This window comes from Leuciscus leuciscus (assembly GCF_965113295.1).
Source record: "Leuciscus leuciscus genome assembly, chromosome: 6".
NCBI classification, from domain to species: Eukaryota; Metazoa; Chordata; class Actinopteri; order Cypriniformes; family Leuciscidae; genus Leuciscus; species Leuciscus leuciscus.
This window is the reverse complement of record NC_138730.1, coordinates 46,062,766-46,077,525: the sequence shown is the minus strand read 5'-3', so window position 1 is coordinate 46,077,525 and position 14,760 is coordinate 46,062,766. Positions and strand designations below refer to the sequence as shown.

At 42.5% G+C, this 14,760-nt stretch overlaps 1 protein-coding gene across 1 annotated transcript in view; it reads left to right on the top strand.

Moving 5' to 3' along the window:
* Window positions 1-14,760, top strand: part of LOC309501218 (uncharacterized protein) — a 175,767-nt gene that overhangs the window by 76,076 nt on the left and 84,931 nt on the right. Inside the window, exons 6-9 of the mRNA XM_082173301.1 lie at window positions 98-799; window positions 5,630-6,334; window positions 11,100-11,804; window positions 13,788-14,492. Of these exons, the coding sequence (XP_082029427.1) occupies window positions 98-799; window positions 5,630-6,334; window positions 11,100-11,804; window positions 13,788-14,492 (2,817 nt within the window). The remainder of the gene's footprint in view (window positions 1-97; window positions 800-5,629; window positions 6,335-11,099; window positions 11,805-13,787; window positions 14,493-14,760) is intronic.

Below are 14,760 nucleotides of genomic sequence, written 5' to 3'. Positions count from 1 at the left end.
AATTTCAGGAACCCCTTTTTCACAAAGAGAGATTATTTAAGAAGATTTAAGATGTCACCCACCTTAAGAAGTGTGTTTTGTTCTCTATTTGTTGCAGGTGATGCCCAACATCTCTCAGAGCTCAGGATTGTGTTGATGGGACATAGAGGAACCTGTAAGAGTTCAGCTGGAAACACCATCCTGGGCAGAGAGGAGTTTGACTTGAAGAAATCTGCTCAGTGTGTGAAGAGACATGGAGAAGTAGCAGACAGACACATCACTGTCATTGAAGCTCCAGGATGGTGGAGGAATTTCTCTGTAGAGAAGAGTCCTGAGTTACTGAAACAGGAGATTTTGCTCAGTGTGTCTCTGTGTCCTCCAGGACCACACGCTGTACTACTGACCATATGTGTGGACTACACATTTAAAGAGACTGACAGAAAAGCATTTCAGGAGCATCTGGATCTTCTCAGTGAGAGAGTCTGGAGTCACACTATAGTGCTGTTCACTCGTGGAGACTCTCTGTTAGACACATCTATAGAGCAGCACATTGAGAGTGAAGGGCCGGATCTCCAGAGGCTGCTGGACAAATGTGGGAACAGGTATCATGTTCTCAATCACAACAGGAGTGACGACACTCAGATCAAGGAGCTGCTGGAGAAGATTGAGGAGACAGTGGCACAAAACAACGGCTGCCATTTTGAAATAGACAGAAAGATTTTACAGGAGATGAAAGAGAGAAGAAGAGCAGAGGAAGAGAGAGCAGAAGAACGAATGAAGAGGATGCAAAAAAGGAGAGAAAACATCAGATCACAGATGAGTGAGTCCATATACTTTATAGTTCAGATACACACTGAGTATATTAAGTTAATCATGAAAATGTAACAGTCACTGCAATAATAGTGTTGTATTACAAATTTATTAAATGTTTAATTTAGGTTTCCAATACTGATTTTAGCATTTGAGGTATAAATGATGATTATTGAGCTTCCAGCAAGAGATTCCTGCCAGACCTGTTTTTCTCACCTTTTGTCTTTAATGGCTCTTGGAGACAGAGCCTCAGCCCCAGACGTTATAGGCTGATTGGATTAGCATATATGCGTTTGAATAGTTATGCTGATTGGATTAGGACTGGTAACACTCTGGAGTCTAGGACGGGTTCCTAAACTTCATTTACATGCTTTGTTCAAACCTCAATGCAAATCCCTCCCCCTAAAATGTATATAAAATTGCAAGGCAACGTTCCTTCTATTAGATTGTTGGATGACTGCAGCAATGCACAGCGAGGTCCTCAATAAAGAATAACTTCTGCTTGAACGATATCCCAACGTCTCCTGGTCTCTGCTTGGACGAAGAAAAAAAAGTTTTCTACAATAGCAAGAAACTTCTTGTCATTAACCGCTATTTGTAGAGGCATTCCCAATAGATGGGTTCAAAGCAGCTCACAGTGACGGCCCCTAAAATCTGTTAGGGACCGTTCGGTATTTATGGAAGGGGCCACCGGAGGAAAATAGGGGAGGGTCATGTCTTTTTATTCTTTGTTGAGGGGAGGGTCATCCAATTTTTTTTAGTCTAGGGGGAGGGTCACCCAACTTTTATATTCATGAAAACAGCAACATTTCAAAGTGGCTTGTTTGGTGCTATTTTTTTCCATTTAGATCGATGTTGATCTCGCGTTATCAGCCCCCCTTCGATATCAGATGGGTCTGACCCAACAAAAATCCAGTTTGGTGCTGTTTGACAGTGCGCGCGCACTTCAGTTCGCGCTTAGAAAAAGTGCATCATGTCAGAACAGAATGCCAATGAAATGTTTACCCGGCAAAGCTTTAAAGCACGAGCAAATAATGAACTTTTGTGATTGCGAATAAGTGCACAGTGTCCTGTGAGTGTAACTCTACCGCTGCATTAACATGTTGTGAACGTAGGCCTACGTCGAGTTTTACAGTATTGGGACTGAGGCGCATACTACCATATTTTAGTTTCCATTCTTATTTTGTTTCCACGATGTGTAAGATGTAGGGCTACCACATCTTTAAATTACTATTAGATTTATTTAAGTTAACATAAATACGTAGACCTACACCACAAAAACTAGTTGAGGATAAATTCGTTAAACTTGGGCGATTCCAGTGTTATGGACGTGACATTTGCAGTCAATACGTGAAATATAAATTCTCAGAAAATGCATTTAATACCAATATTTTGAAACGTCTGAAAGGAGTCAAGACATTAGAAAAATATCAGTCTACACATGCGTTTTATATTTAATATGAGGGAAATACACATGTGACGTGACACAAAAAATCTTTAACTTTTAGGTGGCAAAATATTTTTTAGTAATTCTATAAATTACACCGTGCAAAAATACCCACCGGATGAATAAAGATCGGCCTCCACAGAACATAACATATTATTTTTATTTTATTTTTCGTGGTCGCATTTATGTAAAAAAAAAAAAAAAACAATGTTACGGGCGTGACAGTTCTCCATTACGGACATGACTGCTCTGAAAGCGACTTTAAAAATGTCACAGAGACCTCAAACAGAAAGCACAAAGCCTTTCTTTAAAGTGAATTTCGTTTTTTTATTAATTGTATCTTAATTTGAATCAATGTTTTATCTGGATTTAAATAGCCTAAGAAGTAAATATCGTAGAAAATAGATAATCATGACACGGAGGCGCGGGCGAGAACTGGACTCGTCTCATAAATGAACCAAAACTCAGCGTAAGGCTACTTGCCTCACAGACCTGAGAAATATATAGAAAGCTTGAAATGTCTACTTTTAAACAGAACAATTCAAAATGAAGGAAAACAGACTGCTTTCTGCTTATGAAATGTGCATTTCTCTCTGGCGCGTTCTGAGAAGATCGCGACGCATCGTCAACTTCATCTTTGCAGTCGACACAGAAAACACCTGTTTATTAATAAACTATTAAAATGTCTCCTTGCTATATTTGACATATTCATAATAATTACTTTTGCCGGTTCTTTGTGACAGCTTTTAGATGCTTTATTGGCAGCCCCACCCACATGTTGAACGAGTCACACCGCATCAGCACCAAAAACATGATTTTTTTCAAATCTAAAATCAAAAATCGTGATACGAACCGAATCGTAGGTTTGGTCTATCATTACAGCCAAAGTCAAGTCAAGTCAAGTTTATTTGTATAGCGCTTTTCACAATACAGATTGCATCAAAGCAGCTTCACAGTATTAAATTAAAATAATACAACAAAGTTTGTTTCAAGAGGAATTTATTGATTGATCAAATTAAATTAAATATCCCCAAAATATCCCCAACTGAGCAAGCCAAAGGCAACAGTGGCAAGGAACCGAAAAACTCCATCAAGTGACCTAATGGTGTCCTAAAACTCCATCAAGTGACCTAATGGTGTCCTAAAACTCCATCAGGTGCCTTAATGGAGAAAAAAAAACCTTGGGAGAACCCAGGCTCAGTCGGGGGCCAGTTCTCCTCTGGCATTGGATAGAGGCCGGATTGTAGTTTGAACTGTAGGATTATATGAATGCCTGGCTGAAGAGATGCGACTTTAATCTAGTTTTAAACTGGGAGAGCGAGTCTGAGCAACGAACAGTATCAGGAAGACTATTCCAGAGTTTTGGAGCCAAATGTGAAAATGCTCTCCCTCCTTTGGTGGTTCTGGATATCCTAGGTATGACCAAAAGCCTTGAATTTAGTGATCTTAAAGAGCGCGATGGATTATAAGGCGATAGAAGATCCGTTAAATAGACTGGAGCTAAGCCGTTTAGGGCTTTATAAGTCAGTAGCAATACCTTATAATTAATACGGGACTTTATAGGTAACCAATGCAGTGATGATAAAATCGGTGTTATATGATCATATTTTCTTGATCTCGTAAGAACTCTAGCGGCGGCATTTTGGACTAACTGTAGCTTGTTTATTGAGGATGCAGGACAACCAGCTAATAAAGCATTACAGTAATCCAGTCTCGAGGTCATGAATGCATGAACTAACTTTTCTGCATCAGAAACTGATAGCATATTACGTAGCTTAGCAATGTTTCTAAGGTGGAAAAAGGCTGTTTTTGTAACATATGAAATATGATTTTCAAAAGACAGGTTGCAATCGAGTATAACACCCAGGTCTTTTACTGTAGAGGATAAAGTAACAGGACATCCTATGATGTTAAAGTTGTATTGTGCGAGGTTTTGTGGGCGGTTTTTTGAACCGATAAGTATTACCTCTGTCTTGTCTGGATTTAATAAAAGAAAATTACGCGTCATCCAATCTTTTATATCTTTAACACACTCTGTCAATTTGGAAAATGTAGCGTTTTCATCCGGCCGTGATGAAATATATATTTGAGTGTCATAGTAAGATGAGAAAGCAAGAGTTTATGGTTTTAAAAAACAAACAAACAATGGCTATCTGAACATCTTTGCCAAGCGCAGTACAGAAGTAGGCTAATCAATAAATTATCGGGGAGGGTCATGCCTTTTTTCACAATCATTTTGGAGGGTCATAGAAAAATGTATTGCTGGCGAAGGGGGGGTCATGTCTTTTTTGACAACAGATCTCAAAACTCCTCCGGTGGCCCCTTAAATAAAAAACGAACAGTCCCTTACTGAAGGAAATAAGTGCTTTCATTTCTTAAATTATCCTGTTCTTCATAGGATGTGCTTTTAATAATGGAAATCCTTTTACCTAATCCATAGAAAACAATACAAAAATAAATAATAAATAAATAAATAAATACAAAAACCCTGCAAACATCTCTTCTTGAATATAATCTTAAACATCAGCTTTACACCTATAGACACGCCTCATGTTTGTCTCTGTTCTGAAGCACCAGGAAGTGAGTCCCGTCAAACACACTTTGAAAGTCCATTACAAGTAAAAACTACTAGACTGCTGGAGGAACTATAGTTTATTTGGAGCTCCAACTAAGGCAAAAATATGTCATGTAAAATGGACATTTGTAAGATTAGAAGCTATTTTTATGAAAGACAAAATGTCAACATGTTCACAGTTTTTTGAGAGACACTTTTACTGTTTTCATATTGGTCAACACAGATACGATTTTGGATCTGTTTATGCCAATTTAGGCTGTTTTTTTTTTCATAAAGTATTTTATAAGCAGTCACACATGTTGTTTTTTTTACTCTCTTTCCATCTAGTAAATAAATGTAAATGTAATACAGTCATGTATTTGCTGGTGCTAATAGCCACCAGTGCACTGATAATGCTTTCCCAGGTGAGAACACACACAAGAGAGAGATTTATTAATTGGTTTAGAGAGATAATTTAACCTAATTATTTTTAAAGAATATACTTTCTGAAAACATTATTCTGAAGCTATTTGGAATTTAGTCTTGCTTAATCTGTGTGTTCTGTGATCTGTTGTTTTGTCTGCAGATCATTGAAATTAAGCAATTTTCTTTCTTCAGAATTATTCTCCATCGATAACCTTTGTTCAATTCTGATTTAAGAATTTAATTGATGTTAGATACACTTATATGTCATTTTTAATCAATAATGTGCAGTTTGACACCCATACAGATAAGGTGGACCTAATTTCAGTAACTCCTTTTTCACAAAGAGAGATTATTTAAGAAGATTTAAGATGTCACCCACCTTAAGAAGTGTGTTTGTTCTGTATTTGTTGCAGGTGACGCCCAACATCTCTCAGAGTTCAGGATTGTGTTGATGGGATATAGATATGCTGGTAAGAGTTCAGCTGGAAACACCATCCTGGGCAGAGAGGAGTTTGACTTGAAGAAATCTGCTCAGTGTGTGAAGAGACATGGAGAAGTAGCAGACAGACACATCACTGTCATTGAAGCTCCAGGATGGTGGAGGAATAACTCTGTAGAGTTCAGTCCTGAGTTACTGAAACAGGAGATTGTGCTCAGTGTGTCTCTGTGTCCTCCAGGACCACACGCTGTACTACTGATCATACGTGTGGACACTAGATTTAAAGAGACTGAGAGAAAAGCATTGCAGGAGCATCTGGATCTTCTCAGTGAGAGAGTCTGGAGTCACACTATAGTGCTGTTCACTCGTGGAGACTCTCTGTTAGACACATCTATAGAGCAGCACATTGAGAGTGAAGGGCCGGATCTCCAGTGGTTGCTGGACAAATGTGGGAACAGGTTTCATGTTCTCAACAATCACAACAGGAGTGACGACACTCAGATCAAGGAGCTGCTGGAGAAGATTGAGGAGACAGTGGCACAAAACAACGGCTGCCATTTTGAAATAGACAGAAAGATTTTACAGGAGATGAAAGAGAGAAGAAGATCAGAGGAAGAGAGAGCAGAAGAACGAATGAAGAGGATGCAAAAAAGGAGAGAAAACATCAGATCACAGATGAGTGAGTCCATATACTTTATAGTGCAGATACACACTGAGTATATTAAGTTAATCATGAAAATGTAACAGTCACTGCAATAATAGTGTTGTATTACAAATTTATTAAATGTTTAATTTAGGTTTCCAATACTGATTTTAGCATTTGAGGTATAAATGATGATTATTGAGCTTCCAGCAAGAGATTCCTGCCAGACCTGTTTTTCTCACCTTTTGTCTTTAAAGGTCCCGTTCTGCGTGATCCCATGTTTCAAACTTTAGTTAGTGTGTAATGTTGCTGTTAGAGCACAAATAATATCTGTAAAATTATAAAGCTCAAAGTTCAATGCCAAGCGAGATATTTTATTTAACAGAAGTTGACTACAAAAAACGGCTCGATTGGACTACATCCCTCTACTTCCTTCTTTAATGATGTCACTAGAACCGTTTCTTGACTAACCTCCGCCCACAGGAATGCTCCCTCAACTCTACTGGCTACTTGCGCACTTCTAATAACTTAGGCTACTGTGTTTACTCAGCTCTTACGGTGATTTTCTGAAGTAAAACTGACGCTTCATCTTTTGTGTGATGTACAATAAACTTTATTAAACTCATCAGTACATGTTTGATCATCATTCAGACAGCAGACTTGTAGGCTATTAATAAATAATGGATACATAGCCTACAAGCAGATGACAAATACGTTATAATAACCGTAATTAAACTACTAAACCATACCTGTTTCATCTCTATACAGCACTCTGACTCTGTAGGCATTATTGTCTGACTCGAAATGAACGCCGTTACTGAGAGTTTCTGATATTATCATCATTCCGTGAGATGAATTTTTCCTGACAGACTGAGCGCGAGCTCATGAAGCTCCACCACCTGTGTCGTCCAGCAGCAGCTCATTTGCATTTAAAGGGCACACACTGAAACAGCTCGTTTTTCTGAGCCCCAAAAAATGTCAATTTAAACATGCTGTAAAAAATTATCTGTTGGGTATTTTGAGCTCAAACTTCACATACACACTCTGGGGACATCATAGACTTATTTTACATCTTGTGAAAAGGGGCATAAAACGGGACCTTTAATGGCTCTTGGAGACAGAGCCTCAGCCCCAGACGTTGAATAGTTAGGCTGATTGGATTAGCATATATGCGTTTGAATCCTTATGCTGATTGGATTAGGACTGGTAACACTCTGGAGTCTAGGACGGGTTCCTAAACTTCATTTACATGCTTTGTTCAAACCTCAATGCAAATCCCTCCCCCTAAAATGTATATAAAATTGCAAGGCAACGTTCCTTCTATTAGATTGTTGGATGACTGCAGCAATGCACAGCGAGGTCCTCAATAAAGAATAACTTCTGCTTGAACGATATCCCAACGTCTCCTGGTCTCTGCTTGGACGAAGAAAAAAAAGTTTTCTACAATAGCAAGAAACTTCTTGTCATTAACCGCTATTTGTAGAGGCATTCCCAATAGATGTGTTCAAAGCAGCTCACAGTGACGGCCCCTAAAATCTGTTACTGAAGGAAATAAGTGTCACGAAATAGTTAACGTGAGACGAGGATACAGATGCAGAGGAAATGTATTAGTAACATGCAGACAAGGTACAAAAACTCAAAAACTCAGGACTCCAGGAACGGGACAACAGACAACGAACCAGCACAAGACTACGAACACAAGGAGGCTAAATAGGGGAACAAACAAAGGAGGGTAACGAGACAGACAGGTGGGACAAATTAACCAATAATCAGATAACAAGATGGGAGGGGCTAGACAATAGACAGGAGCACATGGCCCAAAACAACTAACACCCATGTGTAGCACAAGACAGGACAGGCATGTGACATTACCCCCTCCCTACGGAGCGGCTACCAGACGCTCCATAAGACCAGGGCGGGACGGGAGGGACAGACCAGGTCGGGACGGGAGGGACAGACCAGGGCGGGACAAGGGGAATGGACAGTTCAGAAGGCCAGGGAGGCACGGACAGTTCAGAAGGCCAGGGAGGCACAGAAAGTTCGGGAGTCCAGGGCGGAGACGACAGTCCATCGGGCGTCCAGGGCGGAGACGACAGTCCATCGGGCGTCCAGGGCGGAGACGACAGTCCATCGGGCGTCCAGGGCGGAGACGACAGTCCATCGGGCGTCCAGGGCGGAGACGACAGTCCATCGGGCGTCCAGGGCGGAGACGACAGTCCATCGGGCGTCCAGGGCGGAGACGACAGTCCATCGGGCGTCCAGGGCGGAGACGACAGTCCATCGGGCGTCCAGGGCGGAGACGACAGTCCATCGGGCGTCCAGGGCGGAGACGACAGTCCATCGGGCGTCCAGGGCGGAGACGACAGTCCATCGGGCGTCCAGGGCGGAGACGACAGTCCATCGGGCGTCCAGGGCGGAGACGACAGTCCATCGGGCGTCCAGGGCGGAGACGACAGTCCATCGGGCGTCCAGGGCGGAGACGACAGTCCATCGGGCGGCCAGGGCGGAGACGACCCCTCGGGCGGCCAGGGAACCACCGACTCAGGAACAGACACCACCGGTTCAGGAACAGACACCACCGGCTCGGGCACTGGAACTGGCACCACCAACTCGGGCACTGGAACTGGCACCACCAACTCGGGCACTGGAACTGGCACCACCGGAATTGGCACTGGAACCACCGGCTCAGGGACTGGAACTGGCACCACCGGCTCAGGCTCAGGAACAGACGCCACCGACTCAGGCACTGGAACTGGCACCACTGACTCAGGCACTGGAACTGGCACCACTGGAACTGGCACTGGAACTGGCACCACCGGCTCAGGCACTGGCACCACCGGCTCAGGCACTGGAACTGGCACCACCGGCTCAGGCTCAGGAACAGACGCCACCGGCTCAGGCTCAGGCTCAGGAACAGACACCGGCTCGACAGCGGCCATCTTGTCAGGGGACACAGGCTCGGCGGCGGCCTTCTTGTCCGAAGACACAGGCTCGGCAGGCGTGACGTGAACAGGCTCGGCGGCGGCCATCTTGTCCGAAGACCCAGGCTCGGCAGGCGTGACGTGAACAGGCTCGGCGGCGGCGGCGGCGGCGGCGGCGGCCATCTTGTCCGAAGACATAGGCTCGTGAACAGTCTCTGGCTGGGCAGACGTGACGTGAACAGTCTCTGGCTGGGCAGACGTGACGCGAACAGTCTCTGGCTGGGCAGACGTGACGCGAACAGTCTCTGGCTGGGCAGACGTGACGCGAACAGTCTCTGGCTGGGCAGACGTGACGCGAACAGGTTCGGCGGCGGCCATCTTGTCCGAAGACACAGGCTCGGCAGACCCACTGTGTCTCCTCCACGCATGCAATACCATTACTGCATAGAAGAGATGCACGGCCCTCCTGGCCATGGCAGGACTGATGATAGGGAATTCTGGGACCACCGGAACTGGGACCACCGGACTCGGGACCACCGGAACTGGGACCACCGGACTCGGGACCACCGGACTCGGGACCACCGGAACAGGCACGGAGGAAGTCTTCCTACCTCTCCTCCGTTTCGGGATCAGTGACGAAGGCTTTCCCTTCCACTGACTGCCATCTGCCGTGATACTCTCCTCCTCCAAAGTCCTTTGAGCGCACCTGGCAAAATACTCCAGCAAAGAAATAGAGGATCCTTTCTCCTCTCCTTGAGGAAAAATCTCACTCCGCTGTATCCACATTTTGGCTGGTTCGTTCTGTCCCGAAATAGTTAACGTGAGACGAGGATACAGATGCAGAGGAAATTTATTAGTAACATGCAGACAAGGTACAAAAACTCAGGACTCCAGGAACGGGACAACAGACAACGAACCAGCACAAGACTACGAACACAAGGAGGCTAAATAGGGGAACAAACAAAGGAGGGTAACGAGACAGACAGGTGGGACAAATTAACCAATAATCAGATAACAAGATGGGAGGGGCTAGACAATAGACAGGAGCACATGGCCCAAAACAACAAACACCCATGTGTAGCACAAGACAGGACAGGCATGTGACAATAAGTGCTTTCATTTCTTAAATTATCCTGTTCTTCATAGGATGTGCTTTTAATAATGGAAATCCTTTTACCTAATCCATAGAAAACAATACAAAAATAAATAATAAATAAATAAATAAATACAAAAACCCTGCAAACATCTCTTCTTGAATATAATCTTAAACATCAGCTTTACACCTATAGACACGCCTCATGTTTGTCTCTGTTCTGAAGCACCAGGAAGTGAGTCCCGTCAAACACACTTTGAAAGTCCATTACAAGTAAAAACTACTAGACTGCTGGAGGAACTATAGTTTATTTAGAGCTCCAACTAAGGCAAAAATATGTCATGTAAAATGGACATTTGTAAGATTAGAAGCTATTTTTATGAAAGAAAAAATGTCAACATGTTCACAGGTTTTGTGAGACACTTTCACTGCTTTCATATTGATCAATACAGATACGATTTTTGATCTGTCTACGTCAATTTAGGCTGTTTTTTTTTTTTTAAGTCTTTTATAAATGTAAGCAGTCACAAATGGTCTTTTTTGGCTTTCTTTCCATCTAGTAAATGAATGTAAATGTAATACAGTCATGTATTTGCTGGTGCTAATAGCCACCAGTGCATTGATAATGCTTTCCCAGGTGAGAACACACACAAGAGAGAGAGATTTATTCAGTGGTTTAGAGGGACAATTTAATTTCAGTAACTCCTTTTTCACAAAGAAAGATTATTTAAGAAGATTTAAGATGTTACCCACCTTAAGAAGTGTGTTTGTTCTGTATTTGTTGCAGGTGATGCCCAACATCTCTCAGAGCTCAGGATTGTGTTGATGGGATATAGAGGAGCTGGTAAGAGTTCAGCTGGAAACACCATCCTGGGCAGAGAGGAGTTTGACTTGAAGAAATCTGCTCAGTGTGTGAAGAGACATGGAGAAGTAGCAGACAGACACATCACTGTCATTGAAGCTCCAGGATGGTGGAGGAATTACTCTGTAGAGTCCAGTCCTGAGTTACTGAAACAGGAGATTTTGCTCAGTGTGTCTCTGTGTCCTCCAGGACCACACGCTGTACTACTGATCATACGTGTGGACACTAGATTTAAAGAGACTGAGAGAAAAGCATTGCAGGAGCATCTGGATCTTCTCAGTGAGAGAGTCTGGAGTCACACTATAGTGCTGTTCACTGGTGGAGACTCTCTGTTAGACACATCTATAGAGCAGCACATTGAGAGTGAAGGGCCGGATCTCCAGTGGCTGCTGGACAAATGTGGGAACAGGTTTCATGTTCTCAACAATCACAACATGAGTGACGACACTCAGATCAAGGAGCTGCTGGAGAAGATTGAGGAGACAGTGGCACAAAACAACGGCTGCCATTTTGAAATAGACAGAAATATTTTACAGGAGATGAAAGAGAGAAGAAGAGCAGAGGAAGAGAGAGCAGAAGAACGAATGAAGAGGATGCAAAAAAGGAGAGAAAACATCAGATCACAGATGAGTGAGTCCATATACTTTATAGTTCAGATACACACTGAGTATATTAAGTTAATCATGAAAATGTAACAGTCACTGCAATAATAGTGTTGTATTACAAATTTATTAAATGTTTAATTTAGGTTTCCAATACTGATTTTAGCATTTGAGGTATAAATGATGATTATTGAGCTTCCAGCAAGAGATTCCTGCCAGACCTGTTTTTCTCACCTTTTGTCTTTAATGGCTCTTGGAGACAGAGCCTCAGCCCCAGACGTTATAGGCTGATTGGATTAGCATATATGCGTTTGAATAGTTATGCTGATTGGATTAGGACTGGTAACACTCTGGAGTCTAGGACGGGTTCCTAAACTTCATTTACATGCTTTGTTCAAACCTCAATGCAAATCCCTCCCCCTAAAATGTATATAAAATTGCAAGGCAACGTTCCTTCTATTAGATTGTTGGATGACTGCAGCAATGCACAGCGAGGTCCTCAATAAAGAATAACTTCTGCTTGAACGATATCCCAACGTCTCCTGGTCTCTGCTTGGACGAAGAAAAAAAAAAGTTTCCTACAATAGCAAGAAACTTCTTGTCATTAACCGCTATTTGTAGAGGCATTCCCAATAGATGTGTTCAAAGCAGCTCACAGTGACGGCCCCTAAAATCTGTTACTGAAGGAAATAAGTGTCACGAAATAGTTAACGTGAGACGAGGATACAGATGCAGAGGAAATGTATTAGTAACATGCAGACAAGGTACAAAAACTCAAAAACTCAAAAACTCAAAAACTCAAAAACTCAAAAACTCAAAAACTCAAAAACTCAGGACTCCAGGAACGGGACAACAGACAACGAACCAGCACAAGACTACGAACACAAGGAGGCTAAATAGGGGAACAAACAAAGGAGGGTAACGAGACAGACAGGTGGGACAAATTAACCAATAATCAGATAACAAGATGGGAGGGGCTAGACAATAGACAGGAGCACATGGCCCAAAACAACTAACACCCATGTGTAGCACAAGACAGGACAGGCATGTGACATTACCCCCTCCCTACGGAGCGGCTACCAGACGCTCCATAAGACCAGGGCGGGACGGGAGGGACAGACCAGGTCGGGACGGGAGGGACAGACCAGGGCGGGACAAGGGGAATGGACAGTTCAGAAGGCCAGGGAGGCACAGAAAGTTCGGGAGTCCAGGGCGGAGACGACAGTCCATCGGGCGTCCAGGGCGGAGACGACAGTCCATCCTGTTCTTCATAGGATGTGCTTTTAATAATGGAAATCCTTTTACCTAATCCATAGAAAACAATACAAAAATAAATAATAAATAAATAAATAAATACAAAAACCCTGCAAACATCTCTTCTTGAATATAATCTTAAACATCAGCTTTACACCTATAGACACGCCTCATGTTTGTCTCTGTTCTGAAGCACCAGGAAGTGAGTCCCGTCAAACACACTTTGAAAGTCCATTACAAGTAAAAACTACTAGACTGCTGGAGGAACTATAGTTTATTTAGAGCTCCAACTAAGGCAAAAATATGTCATGTAAAATGGACATTTGTAAGATTAGAAGCTATTTTTATGAAAGAAAAAATGTCAACATGTTCACAGGTTTTGTGAGACACTTTCACTGCTTTCATATTGGTCAACACAGATACGATTTTTGATCTGTCTACGTCAATTTAGGCTGTTTTTTTTTTTTTTTTTTTTCTTTTATAAATGTAAGCAGTCACAAATGGTCTTTTTTGGCTTTCTTTCCATCTAGTAAATGAATGTAAATGTAATACAGTCATGTATTTGCTGGTGCTAATAGCCACCAGTGCATTGATAATGCTTTCCCAGGTGAGAACACGCACAAGAGAGAGAGATTTATTCAGTGGTTTAGAGAGATAATTTAATTTCAGTAACTCCTTTTTCACAAAGAAAGATTATTTAAGAAGATTTAAGATGTTACCCACCTTAAGAAGTGTGTTTGTTCTGTATTTGTTGCAGGTGACGCCCAACATCTCTCAGAGCTCAGGATTGTGTTGATGGGATATAGAGAAGCTGGTAAGAGTTCAGCTGGAAACACCATCCTGGGCAGAGAGGAGTTTGACTTGAAGAAATCTGCTCAGTGTGTGAAGAGACATGGAGAAGTAGCAGACAGACACATCACTGTCATTGAAGCTCCAGGATGGTGGAGTACTTTCTCTGTAGAGGAGAGTCCTGAGTTACTGAAACAGGAGATTTTGCTCAGTGTGTCTCTGTGTCCTCCAGGACCACACGCTGTACTACTGATCATACGTGTGGACACTAGATTTAAAGAGACTGAGAGAAAAGCATTGCAGGAGCATCTGGATCTTCTCAGTGAGAGAGTCTGGAGTCACACTATAGTGCTGTTCACTCGTGGAGACTCTCTGTTAGACACATCTATAGAGCAGCACATTGAGAGTGAAGGGCCGGATCTCCAGTGGTTGCTGGACAAATGTGGGAACAGGTTTCATGTTCTCAACAATCACAACAGGAGAGACGACACTCAGATCAAGGAGCTGCTGGAGAAGATTGAGGAGACAGTGGCACAAAACAACGGCTGCCATTTTGAAATAGACAGAAAGATTTTACAGGAGATGAAAGAGAGAAGAAGAGAAGAGGAAGAGAGAGCAGAAGAACGAATGAAGAGGATGCAAAAAAGGAGAGAAAACATCAGATCACAGATGAGTGAGTCCATATACTTTATAGTTCAGATACACACTGAGTATATTAAGTTAATCATGAAAATGTAACAGTCACTGCAATAATAGTGTTGTATTACAAATTTATTAAATGTTTAATTTAGGTTTCCAATACTGATTTTAGCATTTGAGGTATAAATGATGATTATTGAGCTTCCAGCAAGAGATTCCTGCCAGACCTGTTTTTCTCACCTTTTGTCTTTAATGGCTCTTGGAGACAGAGCCTCAGCCCCAGACGTTATAGGCTGATTGGA